This window comes from Bipolaris victoriae (assembly GCF_000527765.1).
Source record: "Bipolaris victoriae FI3 unplaced genomic scaffold scaffold_21, whole genome shotgun sequence".
Taxonomy (NCBI): Eukaryota; Fungi; Ascomycota; class Dothideomycetes; order Pleosporales; family Pleosporaceae; genus Bipolaris; species Bipolaris victoriae.
This window is the reverse complement of record NW_014575371.1, coordinates 83,688-110,338: the sequence shown is the minus strand read 5'-3', so window position 1 is coordinate 110,338 and position 26,651 is coordinate 83,688. Positions and strand designations below refer to the sequence as shown.

General features: G+C 50.5%; 14 protein-coding genes across 14 annotated transcripts; 5 read left to right on the top strand and 9 right to left on the bottom strand.

Moving 5' to 3' along the window:
- Positions 1-1,837: 1,837 nt before the first annotated feature.
- Positions 1,838-3,544, bottom strand: COCVIDRAFT_92747 (hypothetical protein; the record flags this gene model as incomplete). The annotated part of the gene is made up of 5 exons (XM_014703608.1): positions 1,838-2,130; positions 2,191-2,431; positions 2,487-2,754; positions 2,817-3,269; positions 3,333-3,544. 5 exons carry the CDS (start codon positions 3,542-3,544, stop codon positions 1,838-1,840), a joined length of 1,467 nt encoding a protein of 488 aa, XP_014559094.1.
- A 729-nt stretch (positions 3,545-4,273) lies between these two features.
- COCVIDRAFT_35618 (hypothetical protein) lies at positions 4,274-5,245 on the top strand (the record flags this gene model as incomplete). The annotated part of the gene is made up of 1 exon (XM_014703607.1): positions 4,274-5,245. The coding sequence occupies one exon, from the start codon at positions 4,274-4,276 to the stop codon at positions 5,243-5,245; it is 972 nt and encodes a 323-aa protein (XP_014559093.1).
- A 61-nt stretch (positions 5,246-5,306) lies between these two features.
- COCVIDRAFT_13902 (hypothetical protein) lies at positions 5,307-7,510 on the bottom strand (the record flags this gene model as incomplete). The annotated part of the gene is made up of 3 exons (XM_014703537.1): positions 5,307-6,442; positions 6,496-6,603; positions 6,691-7,510. 3 exons carry the CDS (start codon positions 7,508-7,510, stop codon positions 5,307-5,309), a joined length of 2,064 nt encoding a protein of 687 aa, XP_014559023.1.
- Positions 7,511-7,778: 268 nt separating this feature from the next.
- On the bottom strand, positions 7,779-7,934 carry COCVIDRAFT_92633 (hypothetical protein; the record flags this gene model as incomplete). Its single annotated transcript, XM_014703606.1, has 1 exon — positions 7,779-7,934. A coding segment is annotated over one exon (156 nt), but the record flags the coding sequence as incomplete, so codon positions are not given.
- A 220-nt stretch (positions 7,935-8,154) lies between these two features.
- On the bottom strand, positions 8,155-8,460 carry COCVIDRAFT_47679 (hypothetical protein; the record flags this gene model as incomplete). Its single annotated transcript, XM_014703605.1, has 1 exon — positions 8,155-8,460. A coding segment is annotated over one exon (306 nt), but the record flags the coding sequence as incomplete, so codon positions are not given.
- A 1,147-nt stretch (positions 8,461-9,607) lies between these two features.
- Positions 9,608-10,508, bottom strand: COCVIDRAFT_13900 (hypothetical protein; the record flags this gene model as incomplete). The annotated part of the gene is made up of 3 exons (XM_014703536.1): positions 9,608-10,230; positions 10,267-10,339; positions 10,485-10,508. The coding sequence occupies 3 exons, from the start codon at positions 10,506-10,508 to the stop codon at positions 9,608-9,610; spliced, it is 720 nt and encodes a 239-aa protein (XP_014559022.1).
- Positions 10,509-11,503: 995 nt separating this feature from the next.
- COCVIDRAFT_13899 (carbohydrate-binding module family 50 protein) lies at positions 11,504-12,243 on the bottom strand (the record flags this gene model as incomplete). The annotated part of the gene is made up of 2 exons (XM_014703535.1): positions 11,504-12,114; positions 12,165-12,243. 2 exons carry the CDS (start codon positions 12,241-12,243, stop codon positions 11,504-11,506), a joined length of 690 nt encoding a protein of 229 aa, XP_014559021.1.
- A 1,936-nt stretch (positions 12,244-14,179) lies between these two features.
- COCVIDRAFT_13898 (hypothetical protein) lies at positions 14,180-14,985 on the top strand (the record flags this gene model as incomplete). The annotated part of the gene is made up of 2 exons (XM_014703534.1): positions 14,180-14,453; positions 14,819-14,985. The coding sequence occupies 2 exons, from the start codon at positions 14,180-14,182 to the stop codon at positions 14,983-14,985; spliced, it is 441 nt and encodes a 146-aa protein (XP_014559020.1).
- Positions 14,986-15,797: 812 nt separating this feature from the next.
- On the bottom strand, positions 15,798-17,496 carry COCVIDRAFT_24518 (hypothetical protein; the record flags this gene model as incomplete). The annotated part of the gene is made up of 4 exons (XM_014703564.1): positions 15,798-16,701; positions 16,844-17,132; positions 17,187-17,204; positions 17,256-17,496. 4 exons carry the CDS (start codon positions 17,494-17,496, stop codon positions 15,798-15,800), a joined length of 1,452 nt encoding a protein of 483 aa, XP_014559050.1.
- Positions 17,497-18,021: 525 nt separating this feature from the next.
- COCVIDRAFT_92679 (hypothetical protein) lies at positions 18,022-18,334 on the bottom strand (the record flags this gene model as incomplete). The annotated part of the gene is made up of 2 exons (XM_014703604.1): positions 18,022-18,242; positions 18,301-18,334. The coding sequence occupies 2 exons, from the start codon at positions 18,332-18,334 to the stop codon at positions 18,022-18,024; spliced, it is 255 nt and encodes an 84-aa protein (XP_014559090.1).
- A 420-nt stretch (positions 18,335-18,754) lies between these two features.
- COCVIDRAFT_92722 (hypothetical protein) lies at positions 18,755-20,924 on the top strand (the record flags this gene model as incomplete). Its single annotated transcript, XM_014703603.1, has 3 exons — positions 18,755-18,946; positions 19,004-20,180; positions 20,224-20,924. 3 exons carry the CDS (start codon positions 18,755-18,757, stop codon positions 20,922-20,924), a joined length of 2,070 nt encoding a protein of 689 aa, XP_014559089.1.
- Positions 20,925-21,562: 638 nt separating this feature from the next.
- Positions 21,563-23,158, top strand: COCVIDRAFT_24515 (hypothetical protein; the record flags this gene model as incomplete). The annotated part of the gene is made up of 1 exon (XM_014703563.1): positions 21,563-23,158. One exon carries the CDS (start codon positions 21,563-21,565, stop codon positions 23,156-23,158), a length of 1,596 nt encoding a protein of 531 aa, XP_014559049.1.
- A 1,243-nt stretch (positions 23,159-24,401) lies between these two features.
- COCVIDRAFT_92803 (hypothetical protein) lies at positions 24,402-25,514 on the bottom strand (the record flags this gene model as incomplete). Its single annotated transcript, XM_014703602.1, has 2 exons — positions 24,402-24,971; positions 25,047-25,514. 2 exons carry the CDS (start codon positions 25,512-25,514, stop codon positions 24,402-24,404), a joined length of 1,038 nt encoding a protein of 345 aa, XP_014559088.1.
- Positions 25,515-25,795: 281 nt separating this feature from the next.
- Positions 25,796-26,339, top strand: COCVIDRAFT_13893 (hypothetical protein; the record flags this gene model as incomplete). The annotated part of the gene is made up of 3 exons (XM_014703533.1): positions 25,796-25,919; positions 25,973-26,013; positions 26,136-26,339. The coding sequence occupies 3 exons, from the start codon at positions 25,796-25,798 to the stop codon at positions 26,337-26,339; spliced, it is 369 nt and encodes a 122-aa protein (XP_014559019.1).
- Positions 26,340-26,651: the final 312 nt, after the last annotated feature.

Genomic DNA, 26,651 nt, shown 5'->3' with positions numbered 1-26,651 from the left:
GTTGCGGATGAAAGAGTGAGCAAGCGAGCGTGAGAGTGAGAATACGCCTGGGGTTTCAGAAAAGACAGTCGCGCACCAAACGTGCAAATGAGGAACACAACAACAACAAATAACGCGGGATGATCTTTTGAGCTGCAAGGACAAGCAGACCAGACAAAAAAGTTTAAAAGAAAGAAAAAGAAGGGTACACCAGGGAATTCAAATAGTGGGAACACGAGGGGGTGCCGCCCATTTTCCCTTTAAAGAAACGACAGCCCCCATGAACCGCATTCCAGAACTTCCGACATCTCACACACCGCAACGACTCTCGTTGAGTGGTGGCCTTGGACAAAGGATTTGCCCACACCCCAGCATACTACCTTTCAGCTGCCGTCCATACACAGCGTCCCACGCCGCTAGCGCCCCCAAACGCACATGTGTTGCTGCACGAGAATTGGTCGCTCGCCAAAGTTAGTGGCGTTTACAGGTGGCGAATCAGCGGGGTTCCATGTACAACTTTCTTGCGCCAAGGACCTTTTTTGCTGTGCTGGCCGCCTTTTGCGCGCATATAGGTAACCCGCGCGCAAGAAGGTACCCGTGTGGGTTGGTCATGCGCCGCTCCAGCAAAGCAAATGGGGCTTCGCCTTTTTGACCGAGGGTAAGGCGGAGGGAAAAGTGCCATTTCGGAGGAAAGGGTGCTGGAGGGTGCGATAGGACAGCGCAGAGGTGCATGCGAGGAAGTAAGGTTGGGCTAGGGTTACAAGTAGCCAAGGAACCGGGGTTTATTGACTGTAGCTGGAGGTTTTGGGCGGGGACCTTTTTTTACCCCTCATTCTCTTTGCGTGGAAGCGACGGTTAGATGATTTTGGCATTCCGAGGTTAGGCGCTTTTTTTTTTCTTAGAATAGTGTTTAAGGTGTTTCTACTGGTTTCACTACTCCGGTGCATTGTTAGCTGAATGAATTTAAACTTTGTGTTACGCATGGTTGGTCCGGGATGGCTAACGGTTACTAAAATATCCGAGATGGATATAGTTCGGGTCTGGTCTGGTCGGTGGTTTTGTTCGTTTGTGAAGTAGTTCCTGGGCTGGGGTAGATGATTGGACGAGAGCATAAACCGAGTTGCATCGGTAGTTCTCTTGGATTTAGAACGTAGCTGAAGAGTAGGAGAAATCGCAGACCCCTTTGGCGTTCTATGAATTGATTTGCTCGAACTCATAATGTTCAGCAAACTTTCTGCGTACGTCCCATGGACGAGGATAAGAAAATCGCGCTTCACTGCTTTTTCGATAGTTTCTATCTCAAGTGTAGTCGAATGAACGTATACGTAATCTCTTTCTACTCTCCTCGCGCTAGCCTCATGGGCATCCAAACAGTATAGGCAAATAGAGACACATGGTCCAACCTCTACTAAATGCCTTGAGCACGAAACCTTTAAGAGTGATTGTAATAATTTTGGCGTGCGGGAACGACCGTACTTGCCAAGACACAGGTTCGCGAGGTTTGTTTCAAGGGTCTAGATGAGATCGAGATAAACTGTGGATACGATGTCACGAGCTTGTGGAGCAGTGGCCTGAGAAAAGATTATTTGGCAGTTACAACGCGTGTCCAAACGATTCCAATAATTCGCGCGAGGAAACTACCAGGGTCGTTCGCGACTATGACTGGTTCCTGATCTCCATGTACTTGAACCAATCAACGATCAAAGAACCACCCAAGAGCGACAGAGAATCCTTGCGCAGCGACTAGTGGCATTTCGACAATACATACCAACGGCATACCTAGAATTGAATCTTACAACACTAGACATATGTTACATACATTCATTATAAATGTTTCCTACGATGGACATCATGTCCATCAATAAGCATAAAACACATTAACCCCATCCCTTCGTAGCCGCTTATTCGTAACTTGAAGCCATATCCTCAATGCCCAAGCAGACGCAATACACGCCGCTGAAAACGCCGCATTACTACTCATAGCAATGACGTACTTGGGGCCGTCGCTCTCGGGGTACAAATAAGGTGTGTAGATGAAACTCGCCATCGAAACGACATTGACAATCGACAATGAGACGGCTTTCTTTTCAGTAGTTTGTCCGAGTGTACCAGAGACCCAGCCTAGAATGACTGAATTGACAGAGTAGACACCTGTGTGAAGAGGTCAGTAAAAGGCAACTAGCATAGTAGCTATGTGTGTTGGGTACGAACCAGATGCGAAGAGGAAGCACGATACATAGCGTGCGGCAAGGTTAAGAGTAGCAGCACTGATCGCGAAACCAATGACGGCGAGACCCATCATGACGGTGATATGCCATGTTCTATCGTTGTATTTTCCGGATGAGATTCCAACGCAGATACCGACAGCGCCCGCAACTAGTGACGGTGGAGCCGTTAGAACTAGAGTGATCGTCCTGTTGAAGCCTAGAGATTTGACGACCGTAGGGAAGAACTAGTCATCATAAGTTAACAATAATCTCACGCAAAATCAGTCCGCATAGACGTACCTGGTTGAACGAAGTGGCGCTCAGATGCATGTTCTGCATGAAAACAAGCAGGTAGAGACGAGGATCGCGAAGTGCTTGCATAAAGCCCGCTCTTGATCCCTTGCTCGGCTCAAGACCAACAGTGTCCCTCTGAATACGGTCGTGGGCCAATTGGCGTTGTTCAGGTGTAAGCCACTTCGTCGTCAATGGCTCATCAGGCAGCAAGAAGATGCAAACGATCGATACGCCCACCGTAACTATTCCCTCGATAATGAACAGCCACTGCCATCTGTCACACGTGCATTAGCATTTCCCTTGGCCCCCTTCCTGCGTAGATGGTAATCCACTCACCCATGCATCCCATGCTTATCACTCAACGTCGCAAACACCGCCGCAGCAATCAGCCCCGCAAACGACACTGCAAAAATATTCCCCGCATAAAGAATAGCCACTCTTGTCGCAATCTCCTTGCGTGTATAAAACATACTCAGGATGTACAGCGCTCCTGGGTAAAACGGCGCTTCAACGAACCCAAGGCAAAACCGCACAAGCACGAGTCCAGTGTAGTTCTTGACCAGCGCGGTGAGGGCAGCCACGCAGCCCCAGACTGTGCAGCAAATGCCCATGTAGAGCGAGGGCCGCACTTTGCGCGAGGACATGAGCATGTTGCTGGGGATCTGAGCGAAGAGGTAGCCGACGTAGAGGATGGAGATGCACGTGTTGTACTGGCTGCCACGGAGACCTAAGTCTTTCTCTAGACCATCGAGGCGGGCGTTGGCGATTGCGTTTTGGTCGAGCTTGTTTCTTTGAAGCTGTTAGTTTTCGGTTTCGATGGAGAAGGCGAGAAAAAGGTAAAGTAGTTCGTACAGAAAGTACATGGCGAAAAGTGCTGGCATCACGCGCATGTCTAGCTTGCGCACCAGGGCGATCTCTGCTGGGTCGGTCTTCGCGACTGCGCCGGTATAATCAACACCCTCGGGTGTGCCCTTTTGTGCAAGGTCCTTTTCCGATGTTTCGACATCGTCAATGTGGAGGGGCACATCCTTCTCAGCGTCGTGATTGTAGTTGGTGCCAGCCATGATTAGCTGTTGTTGTTGAAAAGAAAAAAGGTCGGTCACCAACCCATGGACTGAAACAAAAGTCAAAGGGATCAAGGACTGAAACTTTTCTCTCTATATAATCAGGCTGGACAAATGTTGTACAGAAAGTCCTAAGTCTAAGCTCGATCCCGCACCTACCCCGGACTTTCCCCAGATCCCACGCTCTTGGGTGAAAAGCGGAGTAAACATGGGGAGGCGGGAAGGAGGCCGGAACTTCATGGGCCAGTCAAATTCTTTCTGAAGCGAATTTCATTGACTCGTAGCTACAACTTGATTTTGTGGCGAAAGGAACTTGGCAACTTAGTAGAAGAGGCGGACAAAGACAAGTCCGGTGGATCATGCACGTGACATGGCTTGCACTGGTGGCAAGCCTTGGCGACCTACCAAGTCTCGATCCCCGCATTGTGGCATCAGGCTAACTTCTCCAGGCGCGTACTAACATACCTCCCCGTGGGGTTCGTGCGCACTTTCTCAAGTCCGTCTCTTGTTCTGCGTGAGATGCACGCTTACACATGGGGTTCAACCTTGTAACATGGTTAGAAATCCAATTAGGGTCAACATTTTGCATTGCTATGCAACATGCTTGAGAGTGCATATAATGCAAGCTTGGATCCCGGGTTTTTCATAATAATCACACTCACAACTCTACACTCTTACAAGCAAACTACTCTTCTCTAAATCGTAACACCACTTCCACATATCATCACAATGGGTTCAATGCCAGAGGTCAAGAAAGCTCCTCAGATTGACCTTGCGGGTCTCGTTCCAGCCCCAGTTACGCCATTCAACAGGGATGGCTCAGTCGACTATGCTGCTATCCAACGCCTAGGTTCATGGCTCGGCAGCATTCCTGGCGTTAAGGGACTAGTAGTCCTTGGACACGCCGGCGAGGGTACTTTCCTTACTCAAGAAGAGCAAGTAGAAGTCATCAAGGCCTTTGTCAAGTCCGTCGATGACAAGATACCCATCATTGCGGGAATCACAACCGAAGGCACAGAGGTAGCAGCCCTCGAGGCTCAACGCGCAAAGGCTGCAGGAGCCAAGGCTGGTCTCCTGTACCCCAGCCACGGCTGGCTGCGTTTCGGATACCAGCCTGGTGCTCCACAAGACAGATACAAGACGGTGTACGAGAAATCTGGACTTCCTCTCATCTTGTTCCAATACCCCGACAACACAAAGGCGACCTACAACCTTGACACTCTTCTCGAAATCGCCGCACAACCCGGTGTTATCGCTATGAAGAACGGTGTCCGCAACATGCGACGATGGGACGTGGAGATTCCCATCATCAAGAAGCAAAATCCCGATTTGACTATCCTTACATGCCACGACGAATACCTACTACACACATGTTTCGATGTCGATGGCATGCTGGTTGGATACGGTAACATTGCACCAGAGCCACTCCTGGAGATGATTGAAGCTGGAAAGGCGAGGGACTATCCTCGCGCAAGAGCTATCCACGACAGATTGCTTCCTGTGACTAGGAACGTCTACCACCGCGGTTCGCACATGGAGGGCACAGTAGCACTGAAGCACGGACTGGTGGCGAGAGGTATCCTGGAACATGCGACGGTCAGGAGTGGGCTTCTGCCACTTCAGGATGGTGCGGAGCAGGAGATCCACGCTGCTTTCAAGTCGGCCTCACTGGGCAAGGTATCACCGCCCAAAAGCAGTTAGATAAAAGTGTTGATGTAGATATCCATTTTATAATTTAACAGTTCTTTTCAAAGATTGGCTCTCACCGAAAACCGCCATTGTGATATCCCATATTTCCTGGCGGACCGAAATCTCTGTCCCACCAATAGTTCATGTCTTCTCCATTGAATAGGTGCATGATTTGTTCGTTTGGCAATGGGTTATCTGAGTCCTGGTGTGCGATACCAAGAAAGTTACCTGGGTCGGCAAGGTAGTCATATGTCGGGTTGTTTGCAGCTAGAGCATCCCCAATATCATGACTCGGGAAGTTGAATGAGCCTAGGTTGCTCATCATCATTGTTGGATTCGATTCCGCATGAGAATGAGTGGCGTTTCTTGGAGCCGGCTGAGAGTTTGTTGTCATACCCGTCGCCGGGTGGCTTTGCGTTGGATGTGTTGGTATGTCCTGTCGCTCTGAGAATACTGCATTCCCCTGATGGGCTGTTTGGCGATTGCCAAGCAGTGAAGAAGTTTCGCCAGTTGGCCGGCTGTCATTCACCGGGGCAGCTCCAGGTACGACAGTAGAGCTCCGAGTTGACGGCTTGCTCAATCGTGCTGTGAGATTTTGAATTGCAACTATACAAGCATCTGGCCATTTTGTGCCCCTCAATGCCAGGTGCTTGAGAATTTGTATGCTTCGATCAGAAAGTCGTGTTGCAATGTCTCGAGTGACCTGGCCTTCTGAGGCAGCGGAAAGAATTACAAATGTGCTCATCCACACCGCCCATGTGAAGGAAGGCCAAAGCAATGGGGTTCGTTCGTAGCCATGTTGACCAGGAGAACCATCGAATGCACCGAATCCGCGGAGAGCCTTGTGCAGAGTATTGATGATAGAGCGCGAGGCGGATATGCATCTTTGTAATGCCACGTTGTAAGCTGCATCCTTTTTAGAAATCGCCAGCACGGAGCGGTGTAGTGCTAGAATAGATTCGAAGCGAAGAACAATTAGAGTAACTTGGTGGGCCTTTGATATGTTCTGCACTTGCTCGTCGTTGGAGAGATATTCGTCAACCATATTCCACCATCTGGTGTGCTCTGCCTCCCTTTCTAGGGCTTCTTCCGTCTCGTTTGCGCTCCCGTGTAGGAAAGTTCGGTGCCTCGTTTGCATGATGGATCCACGAATGTCAGCATGCTGAGCTAAGAAATCCAACAGATCTAACCGGTCATCCCGTTCATTACCTGGAAAATGATAAGTATTGATGCCACTCTAGGCCACGTCTCCACATACATACCGTCTCTATGCTCGCGATCATGGTGTCGTTCGGTATGTGGATAACATACATTAGCCTCATCCGAACGTATGCCAAGTGGAGTCCCTAGTCGGATACAAATATGTCGATCTATACATAGTACAGACCAAAAGAGTCGTTTTCTCAACTCAGCTTCTTTATCAGGTACTGATCGTTGCGCCGGACAACGATGCAAACCCAATTGGAATGCCATCCGGACTGCCAGTCCTTCGAGGCGAGACGCAGCATTGTATCTATGCATTGTGATCAAGAAAAGCTGGATGCTGACCAACGCTTGCAGTGACAGGACCGAAGTCTCTTCGGTCAGAATCAACTGCGTACTCCGGATAGCATCGTTGATTGAATGAAATACAAGATTGCTCGGTATGGCCTTTCTCGCGCTGTCAATTTGTCGCCGATCACATATCGATATCGACATGATTGAGCGAAGTATAATGTGCTGCAGCTCATTTGCTGTTGACAGCGTTGCAACACGTGGACCCCGTTGTATAGTTTGGCGAAAGTAGTCCAATAGTGAAGGAGCGTGCAAGAAGGGAAATGCGGGATGCCAGTGATCGAAATACGCTTGGCTCCATTCGAGAAGATCTTCAAAGACGATTGACGGTGCAATAGTTTCTGGTGTTGGAGTAATTACTTCGCCGTGTTTCCACAGCCACCTGGATGCACTCTTGGACGCGCCCGCGGGTAGCTGATCTTCTTCGCCCGGCGCAGCATCACTCTCTGGTGTGTCAACAGGTCGGACTGATGAGTGAACTCCGACGGCATTTTCAATGATAGATGGTGGTCCAACGTTGTTGGCTGGGCTAGTCCTAAACGTGCTGCGATCGTCGTCTTGTGGACTTGTTCCTTCTGCCCCAAACTCTCTCAACTGCTGGCCCATGGTCTGGAGAAATGCTCTGCGCTTCTTGGCACCGTTTGCATCAGATGCCGTCGCAGTGTCTACAGCTTCGCTGTGGGTCGCTCGCCGCTTGCTGGGAATCACGTGAACCTCCGCCATGACGCGTGAGACAGTATTATCACGCTCATGGGGCTCGATAGCGAAGAAGACCCAGTCCGACCTAGGAAAAGCTTTGTCGTAATGGAATTTGCTGAAGTTGATACAAGCGTGATGATGGTGAGCGCGAACAAGAATGAACCATGCAAAACTGGGGTGGAAGCTGTGACGCTACACACGGAAGGGGCAGCCAAGGTTCAGGGCTGAGGCCAGACAAGGTTAAGTGCGTAGCAGTACGAGCGGGGCCTGTCACGACCTTCAGGGTGCACATTCACGGTGCATAGTAAACAATTATTCGCTGAGTATTTCTGTGCAATATATTGCTATTTAAAAACTCGTAGAAACAAAATGACATAGAAGAAAAGAAAGTACTCTCCTTCTCAAAAGTATTTTCGCCATCTCGTGTCGGCTGCAGAATGCGACTGCAACGTCGGTAGGGATGGAGGTGTAGGCGCCTCTGGTACACCGGGATATCCTTCGCCAGCTATATCTTCTAGTGGAGAGAAGCCTGTGATGTTCTGGTCAAGATGCTCTAGATTCGTATCTGTTTCAGATAACCCAGTTCCATCAGCCACTGGTCGCCACGGAACTTGCATTCCTGGGGGTTGTCCCGGCAGAAGGGTCGCTTGTTCAGCGCCTAAGAGTACTTGCGTGCCCTCATCATGTATCGTTCTGCTTGAGCCCGCTGCCCAGGGACTGGTCGCAGTGGGACTCTTTTGGGTTGGGCGATCGCCACTGGTTTCTGCCGCCTTTGCGATACGTTCGCTCTTCTTCAACCACCAGGTGCGTCTCTGCTCTTCCGTAGTAAGAGGAAGATTTTTCCATTCTTCAATTTTATGGGTTTTGGCTTGCTTCTGGCCATACTCTGCTAACAACCGACGATCCCTCTCGGGAAGGCGCTGAGGTTCGATCGGTACACGCGACTCGTAGATGGCCGAAAGAAGCTCCAAAACTACAATCTCAGTCTCGAGCAGTCGGTGTTCGATGAAAGATATGTACCCAGATGGTATACCTCTATTTATGGGATTAGCAAGCACCTGACAGACTTGGCGTCAGAGCACCTTTTATTGATCGGTGGGTATCGGCATAACGTGTCTGAAGAGCTACATTGCGAGCATCTCGGCAGCTCACGGTCACACTGAAGAGCGCCTTAGCTGGTGTTTGAAATTGTTAAAATGAAGCTAACCTTTGACTTTTTGTTGCGACAGGACTCGCAGGCGATCGGATGAAATGTACTACTACTCGTTTCATCCTAGACTGTAAGTATGAGAATACTGCGGGGGACAAGGATCTGCGGCAATTGGGAATTACGCACCATTGCAACAGCGATTCCACAGCATGCTGGCGAAAGCGCGATTCTATCTTCGTGCTCCGCCGGACTTGACTTTGTCCTAGCGCGGACGTTCCGCTTCTTGCCCAAGGCAGGCTTGCGCGGGGTAGACGACACTAATCTCGAAATGTTGCGAGAGAGACAGCATAGCCGGTAGACATGACGCATTACATAACTTTGAATATCTAATTTGTTGCTAAAGGTACATTGATTATGCAAACTCTCTTAGCCTAAGACAGATGCGCAGATGGATTCCCATGAAATCCCGTCACAGATTTTAAGTTAATACCGCCCGCATCGAGCCAAGAGTTGTACTGCAGGAGTATGCCTGAAGCTAGCCCTTGGGAACTTTCGATGGTAAAACAAGTATCGGTTGGTTGGACCTCATATGTTATGCATGGCATTGGTATGCATACGCTAACTCCAGGAGTGACATTTGCGCAGTCCTTGATCAAATCCTGACTGCCCATATATACTCCCGCAGCAGATATACTATTTCCTTTACTACCGATTCCTATATATCGCCTTGCTTAGTCGGTTATTGCTTGCCAGTGATGCAGTATGGGATCGGCGAGGGCTTTGTGCTTTTTTCTAGAGGTGGAGGTATGTTGGACCGCATTCTGTGTACACATCCTCTAGCTGGCTCAACACTCAGCATCTGGGTCCCACCACGCACCAGGGCCACCCGCTGTAAAGTTGACAATTTGCTTAAGAAAATATATATCCAATTCAAGCCATAGTTTCAGAACGTGATTTGGAGACATCCTTAATCACCCAAAGTACCGCTGTGGGCCAAATCGCTGATTCCTTGGCACACAAGCAGCGGCGTCGTAGTCCGCTGCTACACATTTGATCATGCCAAGGTTAGGGTTCGTCAACACCTCCCTATCCGCTAATATAAAGATTCGCCATGGGTCCCTGTCTGTATTCATCGGCTGGCCTCCCGTTCCATTGTGATAAAGCTGCCGTACTTCTTCCAGCGCCAAGCCGTCCAGGACCGCAGGATCTGAGCGAGCATCAGGTTTGAAGAGTTCTTCCGTTTTAGCAATCATGGCAGGATCATCGGTAGGTTTTACATTCCCTCTGATTGCATCCTTAGCGCCATTGGTGATGGACTGGATCAGCTCGTCCCATCGCTGATCAGATCCGGGCTCATAGTAGGTTCGATAGATGGTAAAGCCCCAAGGTTGTAGGAAACTTAGTGGATGTTTGAACTCCGCCTCGCTTATGATCTCGCCGTCGGGCACTTTGCGCAGATTTTTCAAAAGACCCTCGATCCGGGAACCCATGGTGATATTGACAGGCGGTAACGTGATGCGGCTCACGCGGGCAAACCAAGATTGTGCAAACTGCTGGAAGATATACGGTGATGAAAAGACGACTTGGAGAGTGACTGTACTAAGTCTCTAGAAAACGCATGTACACATACAGGCAATTGACGCTAGACCGGACAGGTCACATGCTCCGTCCTTAGCTAATGTTGCAGAAATTGAATGACTGCCCTGTATCGAACAGAGCAGCGCAGGTAGACATGTGATGAGCCCAGCTCGTAGTCTCACTTCAAACTAGTTCAGAACAATATGAATGTACTACATACCGAAAACGAGCTCGTCAAGCAGTGTTCACATGCGCGATACAAACATTTACCCGGAGTGTCAACCTTTCAAGCATTCTCTGCGTCCCACCACACGCCAGGTTCATCATCTGTATGCTCAGCAATTTTCCAAATGAAATAATATCCAGTTCCAGCCACAGAATAAAAAGGTGCGCAGAGGAACATCCTTAGCCACCCAAGGTAACGCTGTCCGTAATACCGCGTATTCTTTGGCACGAAATCAGCAGCTTTATAATCTGCCCCAACACATTTGATTATGCTAGGGTTTGCCAATACTTCTTCGTCCACCAAAACAAAGACTCGCCATGAGCCCTTGCCTGAATTCAGTGGCTCACCTCCTGTGTCGTCGTGGTAAAGCTGTCGTACTTCTTCTAGCAAGGGCCCTGCAGGTACGCCTGCGTTGCTATACTTTTATCGGATACGAAGACTGGAAGTAGGCTAGAAGGATGGGAAATAAGAACGCTGCTTCCAAGTCTATGAGTATAGCAGCATACTACGCAAATTACTTTACTTTTACTAGTTCAAAGTGAACTGTACGCGATGACACCTCGTATACACAATACGAACAATGGTTGGTGTGTCTCACACTCCATATGCACACCCGTTGTTATGAACAAACAAGGCCCGTGTGAGTAAATCGAGCGTATAACCCTCTTCTCAGCCCAAGACGCAGCAGTACCACATTTTGCCCGCTGGATGATCTCGCGGCTCGTCCAAGCTTACACAACATACCTTCAAGTGTCAGGAGGGAAACATCACTTCACAAAACATGGGTTGAAAACAGGTCAAAGAAGCAGAATACAGTAATTAGTTCCATATACTGGACATTCTAAGATATTATTTCTCTAAGTATAGACCAGGTCTTAAGAAGATGAATTGACAGAATCTTCAAAAGTTCGCCTCTCCTTTTATGTTCGTATGCTGAACGGTGAAAACAGCTACTATAGCCGCGAGCATCTACTAACCGATTTTCCGAGTGCCACAGATCACAGTCACCTTGATTCCACCGGCTGGAAAAAACAAGAGACTAATCATGGTTTTTGTATGGAACTTAAGCGTTGCACGAGCACTTGGGGCGGTTGATGACCTGGCCGATCTGGAGTTGCTCAGGGATCTGGCCAGGGTTGGCAGCCTCAATCTGACCGATGCTGATGCCAGCCTTCTGGGCAATGGCGCTGAAGGTGTCGCCAGAGACGACGGTGTACTTGTCGTTGGTGCAAGAGCAGCCTTGGCAGACGGGAATGATGGTGGTGTTACCGGGGAAGATGGCGTCAAAGCTAGCAAACCTGCCCTGGTTGGCGTTCTTAAGGGCGTCGAGCTTGAGGTCAAAGTTGTTGGCGATGAGAGTGAAAGTGTCCTTGGGAATGACCTGGTAGACAGGAGGGTTGACGGACAGACCCTTGACGCAGTCCTGAGTGCCAGTTGGCTGGAGAGCGTTGGGAAGGCAGCTCGTCTTGTCGACGGTTCCAGTGCAGTTGGCTGGGACAGTGATTTTCTGGCCGGGGAAGATCTTGTCAGGGTCGCTGATGTTGTTGACTGCGACGATGTTGCAGGCACCGGAACCGAACTTGTCGGCAATGGTTGTGAGGGTGTCACCAGAGACGATAGTGTAGTTCTGGAGCGTGAGGGGCTTGCAAGAGACGTTGGGGAAAGGGCTCTTGCCTGCTGACCGTTAGTAATCTAGTTTACAAAGGATAGTTATTTGCACTCACAGTCCTTGTCCTGCTTGTAGGGCATGGCAGAGACGGAAGCGGCCAAGACGGCGACAGCGGCGAAGAGAGTGGACTTCATTTTGGAAGATAATAAATAGACCGTTTAGGTAGTACTAGTTGGTAATGAGCGTGGGTATAAAAGAGTGTGTGGATTAAAGCTGAAAAGCAGACGATGGGCAGTTGAAGCTGTGAGGAATCAGTTAATGGGAGCAGAACATGAACAGCTATATACTCATACACCCCTTCCTGACTCTGACCAGCATCATGACATATTTTTAGTCTTGTCACTGGAAAACGTCGTGACTTCGGTGCTTATTGCGAGATGCTTCCACAGACTCGGTCTAATGTCACTTCCCTGTTAACCACATTGGCTGTCGCTCCGCCAAGCATCTCGAAGTCACCTCTCACTCATTTCGTTTTAGCCCTTGACTAAGACTTGTAGACCTGTCAGCTTACATGTGCATAGCTTCGCGGGTTTGATTTCGGGCAATACCATCCGGCTGACAGATCCGCCTTGGGTCGATCATTGACGTATGAATACACATTGGTAGAAATATTAATTGGTTCTCAAGTTGATCAAAAAGCGCGAAAGACAGTGAGTGTTAGGTCTGCTCATCAACAGAGGTGCATGTAGACGTGAATGCAGAATCCCAAAATGGAAAGTGGTGTAAGAAAACGCTCGCGTTGTGGGTCATCTCAGTAGCCATGGTCAACTGGCCATCTTACAGTTTGAAAGCAAAGCGTTGACAAAGTGCTCTCAGACGCATACGACACGGGTTGGAAATTGCTGCAATAAGGCTTGAGCTGAAATCTTAGGGGACATGACAAGGTGCGGGAAATTGCATCAACGTAAACCAAGTTAAGGTTCACAGTGAGCGGTTTAAACCGGGGTAAGCTCATGTTGGCATCAATTGGAATAGTCCGACGCTTGATCTTTTCGCAAGTGGTAGGGCCATTTTGAGTTATTCCGGATTAGATCCGCCTTAACCACCCCAGTAAGCTTAATGCCGTTGCGAACCTTGTGAACTATTCCGACGACTTCCATATTTTCACGATACAAATCTTGGTCGCATTTGGAGCTCCCAAGAGTATCGTTTCGGATCCGTGGAAGTCAACCGACTCTTCACTCTTGCCCTTCTTTTGTAATCGGCGACTTGGTTTGCTCCGAAGTTACCAAGTCAGTTGCAATCATTTCATTCATTAGGATTATCGGTAGTCTATGACTCGGCATCTGGTGATCCCCACAAATGACAAGGGTTCCCGGTTGTCACGGCTTCTTCTTGGCGACAGCTTCAAGTTGATTTGCAACGGTCGGCTCGTAAGGCGGAACCCGCATAGTGGTGAGTCACGTACCGGCTTACATCTATATCCAAGACCGTATCAGAGGCGGTAAATGAAATCCAAGAAAAGTATTGAGTAAGCCGATACTTCATTATGACCAAAAAGGGGTTCCCAGTGGTCCGCCTTCCCGTCTGTTCTGGGCTGACAGCTAAGTAAGCTGGGCCGATATCTGGGCTGGCGCTGATAGCCGGACGCTTAGCTAACAACTAGTAGCGAGACTAAATCGTTGTTAGTGCGCCAAAGGAAGTGGGTTAGGGTTAGTCAATCAAATGCAGCGCTAATGTAGCGGACAGATACAGGGGATTGCTATTATTCTATGGATGAGATTGACCATAAGATGTTTTCTTTGGGTCGATTACTTCGCGTTTGCTCATACAACTGCATCTCTCAGAAGTGACCTGACGTGCAAATACATAGGGCTGGAATTGTGGGGCAATACGAATAGCAAATATTCGAGAGAGCGCTATAGTGAGAAACGGGCCGTCAAGTGGCATGGGAAGGTGATGCGAAATCGTTCGGGTGGAGTGATCGTCGCAGATACAGGATCTGTAGCTTTGCTAGGGCCGCATTCTCAAAATGCTCACGTAAAAGTTCCGGCTTACCTATATAGGTACTCCTACCTTCTCCCAAAACACGTCTCTCGGTCTTTATTCTTTGCCAAGGGCCAAGACACAATGTCAGATGAAGGTCCAACATGCAGTTTGCTGGGACAGAACGATTGGCATACGCGCCCCAAAAGTAGTGATCGTCACTGGTGGAATGAACCACGGAATGGGTATCAGATTGCTTACGGCCGCGATTCGGAAGACGCCCCCTATCTCAGGGCCGGATGTGGCTGCTCAGCAGCGTACACTGAGAGCAGCATAAACATGACAGATTCTTTCCGCCTATTCCTTACGCGTGAAGTGACGCTTCACCCTGTCAGCGACATTCAGTGCATCAGAGCTTGTATGCCGAATATCGAAGTATATGGTACGAACCAGTTGCGTGGTTGTCATCTTTGTTAGTCACGAACAACTGTCAATGTTCACCGGGTGGCAGATCGGCACGCTGAGATCCGAGTTCAACAGGGCGGTTCCTGGATGGAGATGACGAGAAGAGTTGTGAACAATGCTTGTGTGGTGATGGAAGGCAATCTCGGTGCAACCTGGACCTGGGGTTCTTACAAGCCCGGAACCGCCAAGCATGACGTACGATAGCCTTATGGTACGTACTTGGTAGATTTGACGGCGGGAGGCATCACCAATGTTGTCTCAACATAGGTTCCAAGTGCATAGTGCTATGTACTTACACATATACTACAATACGGCCAGGCCAGTACATATGCCTGGACTTCGTCAATGCCATCACCAGCAACAGATTCGCTACCCCTGCGTTGCCCTACCTAGCCGTGTATGCACATGCGCCTGGGAAATTACTCCGTGCCGTGTCGGTACTCGTGGGGTGCATGGACCACTTCTTCATCCAAAGTCGAAGCTGAGCTGACATCGTCTTACTCCGCGCCGGACCCGGCTGGGTTTCCTCGACAGCCTGTTGGCACCAAGAAGCTTCGATAGACCCCTTATCCACAAACAGTCTTTCTGAACATCTTACGCGTTCGCAACAGTAGAAGTTAATAGGTTCCTGCAAAGTATATATGTACAGATCTTCAGATGAACTTGACAACGGCCAATGAACCAGTACCGATAAACTCAATACAGAGTACAATACCCATTAATCCTATTAAGCTTTGCTCGGTTTTCGAGCGGCCGTTACTAGTCGCGTCGGCGTGGCTGCCTGCATGCTGGGAAAGGTTCCATTTGGATGGATACTTCAATGAAGCGATAACAGGAAATTAATTGACGCAATCGTACCTCATGACGATTCTTTTATTCTTTTCATATCAAGGGGCTCAATTTTATTTTTCTGAATTCAAGATGCACATGGGGTCGTAGGAATAACAAAAACGGACACTCGCTACGGCCAAGTGAACGCCCGTTCATGTACATACGAACCTACTGCCCAGACCCACTACCGACCGCATGATCCCAGCCCATAATGTACAGTCAGTATAGCCACAGAAACAAGCGCCACCAAATTCAACAGCAAAGTAAAGATCCAGTATACATTTCCTCTCGTTCTCTACTGAAACACTGATATCCAACATCACCTCATTGTTGCCACCCTCGTCAAATCAAGTACCGCCTGACAAAAAAAAGATAACTTATTCTGGAACTAGGCTTATCAAACATCTATACAATAAGTGGAGAAGCCAAAAGAATACCTAAAACCCCCCGCTCTACAGCTCTCAGTTCACCCCGCCGGTCCTTCCAATGTATTCCGTCGACTAGGCACCCTCGGGTCCCTCTTCCCCATCGTAACCTCAAGCGCCTGAATCAAGCCTCTTTCATCGTACCTAACGAACCCCTCGCCCTCGTTTCTCCTCCCATACACGCGAATAGCCTCGATACCAATCCTCCTAAGTTCATCTTTGTCAACAGCCGGCGTCCCCGGCCCCTGCAAATGAATAACATGCGTGACGTAATTCTTGTACTTTGCCTTGTCAAGTGGCTCAAACACGCCTTTTGATTCCTCACCTGCCTTGGCGATGGCTGCTACAAAGTCCAGCGCTGTGTATGGATTCGAACATGGCCCTGTTTCGCGATCAATGGTCGAGTTGAGGATGAGAATTTTGTAGCGGATAGAGTTGCTGATGGCTTCGCCGACTCCTTTGAGGATGAGAGAGGGGATAATGGATGTGTAGAGTGAGCCGATGCTGTATACAACGGCCTGCGCCTCCGCTAATGAGTTCAGCACCATGGGGTTGGCAGAGAGACGGATTTCTTGGCCATATGGATTGATGTACCATAGCCGCTCAATCCTCGCGGGAAGTTCTTCTTCGTCGGCTTTCGAGAAGGTGATGTACTGTTTCCGAAGTGTGGGCAGAGATCCGGGTAGGTTGGCGTCTTCGATGCTGTCGTGGTGCTCTGTTTCGTCAATTTCTGTAGGTGCGCCACCGAAGACCAGGGCTGTCGAGATGGAAGGATGTGATATAGAGTTTTGACCGGTGATTACTTCTCCATTTGCTAGGCCAACAGAAATGTGATGCGTGAAGTTGGTGTTGATTGCGGGGAGGACAGACGTGTGGCTAGGTACTGAGCAGATGCTAGAGAGCAGATAAATTGCGGATTCAAATGATCCGGTAAAGAGTCGAGCACTGGGTAGAATTAGCGCTATTGAAATATCATGAGTAGCGATCGTTGAAAGGCCCATGTGTCTACCAAAACGACAGCTCAAGAATCGAAGCATGTGCTTAAATATGCATCCTACAACATCATTCAAACAAAATAACAACTCACCCAGTCAGAAATAGATTTCCAATACTTGCGCCAGAAAAGTCGAAACTGGAGGAAGGCCGCCGTCGCTTTACGATCTCGAACGCGACAACATTCAACATGGACCGTACTAGTTCTTTCTTCGCAGTAGAAATATTGGTCCACAGTGCGTGCTCGGCCTCCACAATCTGCAGCCACTCTTCCCGGGCTAAAGATCGTTCCTTAGGCAGCCTATGGTTGAAGAACGTTTTGATAGCTGCCTTTTCGCTATCGTCGTGATCTGGATCATCTGGGATAAGACGGACGAGACGGCCTGCACTTGATTAATAAGAAAACGTTGAATTTACAAGACGAAGGCTCATCGTACTTCGTACATCGCCAATACCTTTATACGTTAGTACATTCTTTTGTTCACGATCCCGCGAGCGATGCATACCTGGGCCACCAAAGACACGGATCAGTTCCGACGAGCTTCCACCGTTATCGCTGATAGGGATGACATAACTAAGCGGGCACTTCTTGTCCTCCCGCACCGTTTTGAACACGTCGACCAAGTTATTTGCAGCGCTGCCGCCGGAAAAGACGACGATACCCTTGGCTTTGAGGTTGCCGTTCATTGTTGGCGAAGCCGGTGCTGTGTAGTCGCCATGTGGCGTGAGGAGGGTATCGGCAGTCATGGCTGAACGTATGGATATTGATATCTACGTAAGACAAGATTGACCACGCGGGTCGCGGTTCGGTGGCTTTTATGTCATGCTGGATCGTTGGCGACGGAGAGTTGTGATCCGACCCAAGATGTGGTCGTTCCTTCACCCACTCGAAGTAGAGTCACGCACTAACATCCTAGGGCGGCTTTCGGCGCGTTACTCAACTAGGCAATATCTCGCAGTTTTGAATCATGGTTGGTGAATATGGATGTTTTATATTTGTTGCATTTGCAAAATTTCAAATTTGAAGGATTTGTACAAACGAGTCTCCAGTTCGGACATGATAGAAGAGTGGTTCCAACGCACACTCTTGGCTCATCAACGCCCATGCCCGATGTTGCCTCATCACAAGTAGTGTCTGTACCGTGAGATATGACCAATACAGACGAGGCTTGTGATGAATCTTTGGACATGGATTTGGGCGAATTAGCCCTCGTCTCCGCACTACCCCTCCTCACGCTCCTTCACTGTGCCTTTACTAGCGATATGCCTCTATCAGTTTCCAGCAGCCTCCTCGCGCTCCTTCCTCCGTGCTCGTTTCTCGAGTAGGGCGTCTCGTCGATCGGCCAGGAGCCTGAATTGTCGTTGCTCCACGCCTGTGAGCCAGTAGCCGAAGCTGCCACCAACGCCGGCATAAATGGGGTAGACCCAGATCGACTCCTTATTGAAAAGCGGGCGCATCTCAATGCCCAACTGCCATAGTCGCGCGGCAACGCCTGGTGGACGTGGTCAGTAGTGTTGGTGGTGAGTGTGCGAAGGTCGTGGAAGACGTACCGAGCCCGCCCCAGACGAGGACCTTGTGAACCATTGTGAATTGGCCTTGAACGCAGTCGTGATATCGCTATCGAAGAAGTCTGACGTGTTGTGCTGCAGCAACAATTGGGTCAAGTGTTGCTGTCACCGCTGTATGAGGCTTCTTTGTCGCGATGCTCGATGTGAAGCTCCAGACTGCCAAGACAAGAACCACCTGCGCGGTTGCGGAGCGGAACCAACGCCCGCCGACTCCCACCCCAGCGCGACGGGTACTTTTTCGCGACTTCTCTTGATACACCACTCTGCGTGCCTCATAGTGCTGCACTCCTTTACAATTCGGGGTGACGCGCCCGGTCGCAGCACTTCAAGCCTCCCTACGTCATTCGCTGCCCAACTGGCTGTTCATCCCCGTCTCCTGCATACGGCCGGTCGCACACGTCGCCAGACGACTGATCGCAACGACGAGCCACCGACCATGGCCGAAGTTGGACGCAAGCGCGCCCAAGACGGCGATGGCACTGCAAATGTGCGCAAGAAACTAAGGCCTTCGGAGCTTCCACTCTCCCAGGCGAAACGATCGGCCATCGACAGCTTGGTACACATGTTTCGCAAAAAGGGTACATACGACGACATACGGAGGGATCTTATGAAGCAATATGTATCAGGTGTATGTGAAAACCTCGCATTCAAAAGCCTAGGCTACGTACTGACACTTGTGCTCCAGCCTGCCAAAGATGAACTCCAATCCGCCCTCAAAGAACTTGTTGACCGTGAAACCGACCGTAATCCGTCATTACTATCCAAGGACCCCCGGATGGCGACCACCCTTATCGAGGGTGCGGGAGAACGCAGTGACATCTACGCGAACATTATGAGCACTGTCAACGCCCTATTGGACCGATTGATGGAAGAACAGGGCTTGCCGAAAATGCGCGAATACCGCATTCAGGAAATTGGAGCGGAGGCGGCTGCTGAAGAGGAGAAGCGAGGCAGCAAGACCGAAGAGGAATGGGCACAAGAAGCCGAGGCTCGACGGCAAAAGCGTGAGGCTCAGAGGGAAAAGGAGCTGGAGGAGGAGCGCGAGAGGGAGCGTGCAGAGAGGGCCAAAAGGGAGGAGCGTAGGCGGCGAGAAAAGGAAGAAGACGAGGCTCGAGAGAAGGCTCGGCAGGAAGAAAAGGAGCGCAGGCGCAAGGAGCGTGAAGAGCGCGAGAAGGAAGACGAAGAGCGCCGACGAAAAGATCGAGAAAGGATTGAGAAGGAGAGGGAAGAGGAACGCCAGCGCCTTAAGAAGGAGCGGGAAGAGCACGAGAAGAGTCGAGAGGCTCGCCTCAAGAAAATTCGAGAGGAGGATGCCGAGCGGGAGCGTCGCATACAAGAGGAGCTTGACCGAGATCGTGGTGGACGCTATCGCAGTGGCCGTGGACGCAGCAGGACCCCTGACCGTGACAGAGACCGCCGAGGACGTGACAGAAGCAGGCGAAGGAGCAGGACAAGGTCAAGATCACGTGAACGTGAACGTCGTACGTCTATCAAGCCCGAGGACATCAAGGTGGACGATGACCTGGCACTTCAGCTTTTGTTGCAAGAGAGCGAACAGATGAAGAAGTCACGGCAGCGACCCGCACTTGAACGCTCAGAATCACTTGAACCGCCTATGCGGAAAGCACATCCACCCAAGTCGCTTGTACCGCGAGATCCAGTGGCTGTTCGACTGGCGAAGCTTGACGGAAAATCCGCCTCGCCTGCACAGCGGGCCTCTAGCAAGGGTCTCAGATCTCCCATCTCGGAAACACATACTGCAGCCGCAAAGGATGAAGACACTGTGATGATGGATGCTCCACCAGCCGACGCCAAGGGTCGACGAGGAGAATTGTCTTCAAAAGCCGATAAATCACGCGCACGTTCTAGATCACGCAGTATTGCACGGAGCACTAGGAGGCGAAGCAGAAGTCGTTCACTGTCTCGTGGAAGCCGCTATGATCGCAGGTCTCGACGGGACGATGATAGACATTCTTACAGGCCGACACACGACGGTCGAAGGCGCGATCGCGACGAGCGTGATGATAGACGCTCGCGCCGCGACAGTCGTAGCCGGTCACGCGAGACACGTACTAACCGCCGCAAGTCGCGGTACGAGACACGCAGCCCTTCACCGAGCCGAGAAGAGAGACGTCGAGACCGCACCCGGTCTCGTTCCAGAAGCCGACGTGACCGTGATCGCGACCGCGACCGTGATCGGTCGGCCACTCGTCGACGCCGTCATTCCCGCTCTAGGAGTCCAGATAATATTGATCGATATGTACCCGGCGGTGCGGCAGCAGCAGCAGCAGCCGCCACTACCACCAGCACCCGGAAGCGAGAAGATAGCCGTGAGCGCAAGCGTGATGATAGCCGACCTCGTAGGCGTGACGATAGCCGCGATCGGCCACGGAGCTACAGGTCTCGAGACTATGATCGTTGGGATGGTGGGAGAGAACGGGGCAGTAGACGGCAAGAGTCTGACTGTTACCAACCTGGTGGCGGGGGTGGAGATAGTGATGAGAAGGAACGAGACGGCGATCGAAAGGCCAGAGAGCGGAGTAGAGAGCGGAGTAGGGAAAGAAGCCGGGATAGGAGTCGTGATAGAGACAGGCGCAGACGTGTGAGGAGTCGGACGAGAAGCCGCAGCCGAGACCGTCGGCGCTGATTGAGGGCGAGTGGTGGGCTGATGGGCTGATGGACTGATTGATTTGATTCTTTGGGGGGAGTGTATTATAATAACTATGGGGTCGACCAAGGCAGTCTTGACGAAAGAGTTGGTTATGTCCTGCTCATTAATACTACACAGTACTGATGCGATCATGTCATGTTGTCGTTTTCACTGTTGGCAAATTATCATCCATGATACATATATAGATGGACAGATATACATATGTAGTGTTGGAGTATGTATATGTAGTAGCACCAATGTCGGGACATGGATAGGACTGACGTCGGCATGGGCAAAAGCAGGGCCACGGGTCCTGCGTGCCAAGCGGCGCTAGTCGGGGGATCCCTGCGCAGCCACTGCACGGCTGTGCAGGCGACGGAAAGACCTGGTCACGTATCTTTGTCCCATTGCGCGTGCGACGACGCCCTTGGTATTGGCTGCCTACATTCTGACCCTCTTCCCACTTCTCTTCGCCCTTGTGCTCGCCACCCTACCCGCTACACTCGTTCACCTCTACACCAGCCTGCTACCGACCCTCTGTTCCGACCACCCACACATTGTTCTCTTCGCCCTGCAACTAGCGCCGCCGTGGTCATGTTCGCTCCCGGCAAACCCAAGATTAAAACGAGAACTGTTCTTGTCAAGAAGGCGCCCGCCCCCACTGCAAGCCCCTCACCGTCATCACGCCCTCTAGCCTCACGACCAGGCAATGCCTCGCGCTCTCACAGTGCATCTGGCCCGCCATCCAACCGCTACCAGTCGACGCCCCGCTCGCAAACAACCTCGAGGGAACGGGCCCCCAAGTCGGTATCCGTGTCGCGTGTCGACACCCGCAAACGTAAGGGTGCCGATACCCCCCAGTGGGCTAGCAGCGATGAGTCGAGCGAAGATGATGACAGTGATCGCTTGGGTGTCAAGCGCCGCCGGACACGGCCAGCCAGCAGCAGCATCGAGCCCATGAGTCTAAATCGCGCTCTCGAGCCGGACTTGAGCAGGCGCATACGGATACAGGAGGCTGAGAAGAGAGATGCGGCAGAGGCCGAAGAGCCTTCGAATGGTACAACAGACTCGGTCATGAGACAGGCTCAGGAGAATGCGGCGTTTAGAAAGAAAAAGGCGTCGGCAGCCAAGATATGCCTGAAACATGGTTATGAAATGACAAAAGATGATGTAGCCAAAGCATACAAATCTCCTTTTTCAGGAAGCGACAAGAAGCTTGTGGTTGAACTGCAATATCCCAGTCTCTCCCGTCCAGAAAAGTTCGAAGCTGTTGCCCGGAAAGAAGTGGACGAGGAATACAGCCCGCTGGACGACATTTATTTCAGTATCGAGGAAATCATACAGCACTACCTCCCATCAGATCTGTCTGCAGAGCTGTCATCCGACGCACTAGGCACAGTCCGGCTCCTCAAGAGAGCGGTAACTAAAGACGACCCGGAACTCTTCAAACAAGAACTCTCCAAATTCAACAAGCTGATCAAGGACCGCTACAGCGATGGTACCATACCCCGCATCCTCGATGATATGCACGCCATCCCCCTCAGCCTGGTCAAGCGCATCACGGCCCAAAGCTACAACCGCATCGTGTCCCCGCACGCCCACCGCCTCCGCAAGGTCGCCGGTAAAGAAACCACCTACGGCGAGCTCCTCACGCCGTTTGTCCACAAAATCTTTGCGCAAACGGGACTCAACTCATCGCACATCTTCGTCGACCTCGGCTCCGGCGTCGGCAACGTGGTCCTGCAATCCGCCCTCCAAACCGGCGCCGAATCCTGGGGCATTGAAAAGATGAAGCTCGCCGCCTCGCTCGGCTCCGAACAAGCGGCCGAACTCAAGGCCCGCTCGAAACTCTGGAACATTGCGCTCGGCCCCATTGAGCTTATCCACGGCGACTTTCTCGAGTCGCCTGAAATCGACAATGTACTTCGCAAAGCGGATGTCGTACTCGTTAACAATAAAGTCTTTGGCGAGACGCTGAATAATCTGCTCCTACAAAAGTTCTTGGATCTGAAGCAAGGGTGCAAAGTCGTTAGTCTTGAGAGCTTTGGTGGTGGTGCCGCAAAACAGGGGGTTAGGAATGAACAGAGTATTGCGGGGCTGTTTGATGAAGAGAGGTATGAGTCGGGCACTAATAGTGTGAGTTGGGCGGGTGAGAGTGTCGAGTATTTTATTGCGACAAAGGCAAGGTGAGTGTGCGTGAGGAGTAGGGGTAGGGGTAGGGAGGAGAACTTGGGGCTTTTCTTTTCTCCCCTTCCTTTTTTTTGTTTGTGGTAAGTGATATGAGTATATCTTCTTCTTTTTTTCCTCTTCCTTCTTCTTGTAGTCGTTAGTTGTCGTTTACTCTTCTTTTCTGTATCATAAGCGGGTGGGGGGAGGCGGAGAAAGAGAGGCTGTTTTTTTTTTGTTAAATCTATGGTTTACATGTCTATGGTTTACCTACTTACAGAGAATCTTTTTTTTTTCTTGGGTAACTGGTGGATGTTGTTTTGTTTTCTTCCTATTTGATCTAGAAAAGGGGTTATCTAGGGTTGGGGGGGTTCTCTTCGATGTATAAGCTGTTGACTTTGAGCTAAAGGGAGAGAGAGAGAGAGGGGGGGAAGTGGAGCGAAGAAACCGGCAAAGAGGAGAGGAAAAGAGAGAAAGGGAAAAACGCATTTGGATGGTTTATCATCATCGGCATAGAAGGCAGTAACATCTTTTTTTTTGGTGGCGTTTTTTTTTATTGGAAATACCAATACCCCTTCCCTTGTTGTTTGCTTGGTTTCCTTGTCATTTTTTGGTAGGTGTGTAGATGGAGAAGATGAAGAGTATATATACACACAAAAAAACAAAAATAAAATAAGGTATCCTAACCGCTATTAAAATCGATATACATAGACGGTGCGGGTTGATTTTTGCTTTTTGTTCACGATGGAGAAAAGGAAGTAATGCCAAGTGTATGTGTAGGTTATGTGTATATATTCCATCTACAAAGAAGTACCCGTTATTACTTTTTTCTTTTTTTCCCTTCCCATTTTGCACACCCCCACCTTTTCCCATTCCATATGTATATCCCGCCTTGGAAACTCGACCCACTCTCCACTTCGATGCATCCTCCCATGCATCATATCCACCATTTAGCTTCCATTACACGCAGCGAACCACAAATACCAAGCAAACCATTGCATTATCTATTAAACAGAAAAAATGAGTGTCGTATATACACGTATAAACATGTAGATGTAGTAGGGGGTATCAAAGGAATGGACAGCCGAACAAGCGTATGGTAAAAGAACCTGAAAGGAAATTCGTGTTCGCGTTTGTATGAAGAAGAGAAGAGGAAAAGATCAGGAAAAGAAAAAAGATATGTACAATCTGAAGAACCATCAGCAGCCCCATATTTTTTTTCTATCGATCCGAATTTTGTAATTGCGACAACTTTTGTTTTCCTCTCTTAGAAGAAAAAGGCTAGGGCACCAAGACCAACAGCAGCGTATTGGGCTCCATTGGCGACAGCGGCACCAGTTTGCAGCGAAGGCTTGTCGTTTCCGGGAGCATTGGGGCTATTGGCAGCGCCAGTAGCTTGCACTGGGTCGACAAAGGCATACGTCGTCATTGTGCTCTGGCGGCCCTGTGCATCAGTCGTGGTGATCAGCTTGATGCTGCTAACCAGACCGCCGCCAGGTGTGAGTGTTGTCAGAACAATAGAGCCGCGTGAGTCAGTTGTTGACGTCACTTGGCCTGCTGTTGGCGCAAAGTTGACCGCCGAAGTGGTGACGGTTGTACGGCCGGCTCGGTCCGTAGTTGTCTTGACGACGGCAGGTCGGTTCTCGGTCTCTGTTACTGTACTGCCCGCTGTATTGGTGCGCACAACAGTCACGGCGACGGAGGCGGTAACTTCACTAAGGACCTCGGTGGTCTGCACAATCGTCTTGCCATCCTTGGTTACTGTGTTTTCGACAGGAATAATGGCAGGCCGCTCTTGAGTCGTGGTTGAAACGGCGGTTGTAGTTTGCTGCTGAGTCTGCGTCTGTGTCTGGGTTTGACTCTGTGTCTGTGTCTGTGTTTGGGTTTGCGTCTGAGTTTGCGTCTGGGTCACAGTATCGGCGGAGGCCTCACTGCTTCCAGGCGGTGGTGGTGGTGGCGCAGCAGAGCTGGTTTCAGGTTGCAAGTTGTCGCTCGTTGTTGGCACAGGAGTGGAGTTCTGGATTGACTCGGGTGGGTTGCTAGCGGTAGTGGCGCTATTGGTGCCGTTTGAAGGCGTCTGCCTCTTGCGCAAGTCATTGACGGCATCGACGATAAGCTTAGAAGCAAGCGCCGGGTTGTTGCTGTGGATGTTTTCGACTCCCCGATGGTGCGACTCGAAGATGCCATTCTTAAAGTCCTTGAGATTGCTCAGTGCTGCATGCAAGGATTCTTCCGGCAGCGCATTCAGGAGGTCCTGGAAAGCTTCCTGTGCGGTTGCATAGATGGTCTTTGGGTGGTCTGCAACATCCTTGGGCTCCGCAGCTGCAATCGCGCTGAACAAGGGAAGTGCCATGACGGCAACCTGGCAGAAGGAACGCATGGTGGTGACGTGCAAAGCAGGCGATATCGGTTAAGCGAAGTCAAGAGAAGGCGGATTTGCCTCTTTTAAAGGGAAGAAATGTCAGGAGCTGCGCAGTTCGTGTCAGCAGAGCGCCATGATGTGGTTAAGCCCCGGGAGCGGTAACAAAGGGAACGAGGCGGAACAGATAGACTTTAGCGAGTCGTGGTCGCCATGAAGGCGGTGCTCAGGACGTGCTTACACAATTTCAGTGGGTTCCCGTGTGGCTGGGTTACCAGTGCCCCGACGGCGTGAAGCCAACAATGAATTTTGTTGCTTTGCTTGTTGCGTATTATTTCTCTGGTGCACTCGATGACGTTTCTGGCTTTCCTTTTATCGCAAGCAAGCGAGCAGAAAAGTTGAACGAAACGAAGGTGTGGTTTGTGAGTGGGTAAGTGAGAGTGAGAGATAGTAGTTAGTAGTAGCTGTTGTTGTTAAAGTCAGAGTCGGGCCGATGGACAGCGAGTGTAATGTGTATGTAGTAAGTAGGAGGAATTAATTAATTTGGAGCGAAAGGAGTGGGAAGGAGCAGCAGGCAGATCGGACCTTAAGGCAGAAGGTGGAGTCGTTGCTGATACATGGCACTAGCTGTGACCTGGACAGAAACGCGAGCTTGCCAGACCCGCTTTGCCTGCCTTTCGCCTCCCAATGCCACTAAAGCACACGCTGTCCCGACTATCCCGTGCACCCTCAACCATGCCCATGGCCGGCCCTGCAGTCATCCTTCCACACCCCCGTCGCGCTTCCCAATCGCTCATCCGCATTGATGCTCTTCAGGCCTGTCTTCTCCGGACAACGGTTACTTGATCAGCACACATGAGGCCATTGTCCGGCGCGCAAAAACAGGTAATTCACATATACGCCCAGCGCGTGAAACAAGGCGAGAAGCAAAGCTGGCACATAAACTTCGGGGGTAGGGTATATTATGTGACAAGACAACATCAGACGAGTCGTCGGGGTGCCGCCTTTTTGGTTTGACGCCTCCAGCACGTCATTTGTTTGAAAGGGAGGCCCCTCTTCCCGCCGAGGCATCATGTCCCTAGTTGCGAGCGCGCGATGAAACCACCGCGTGTGTGTGTGCTGCTGCTGAGCCAAGTTGACGTCGTTCAACTCCACTCT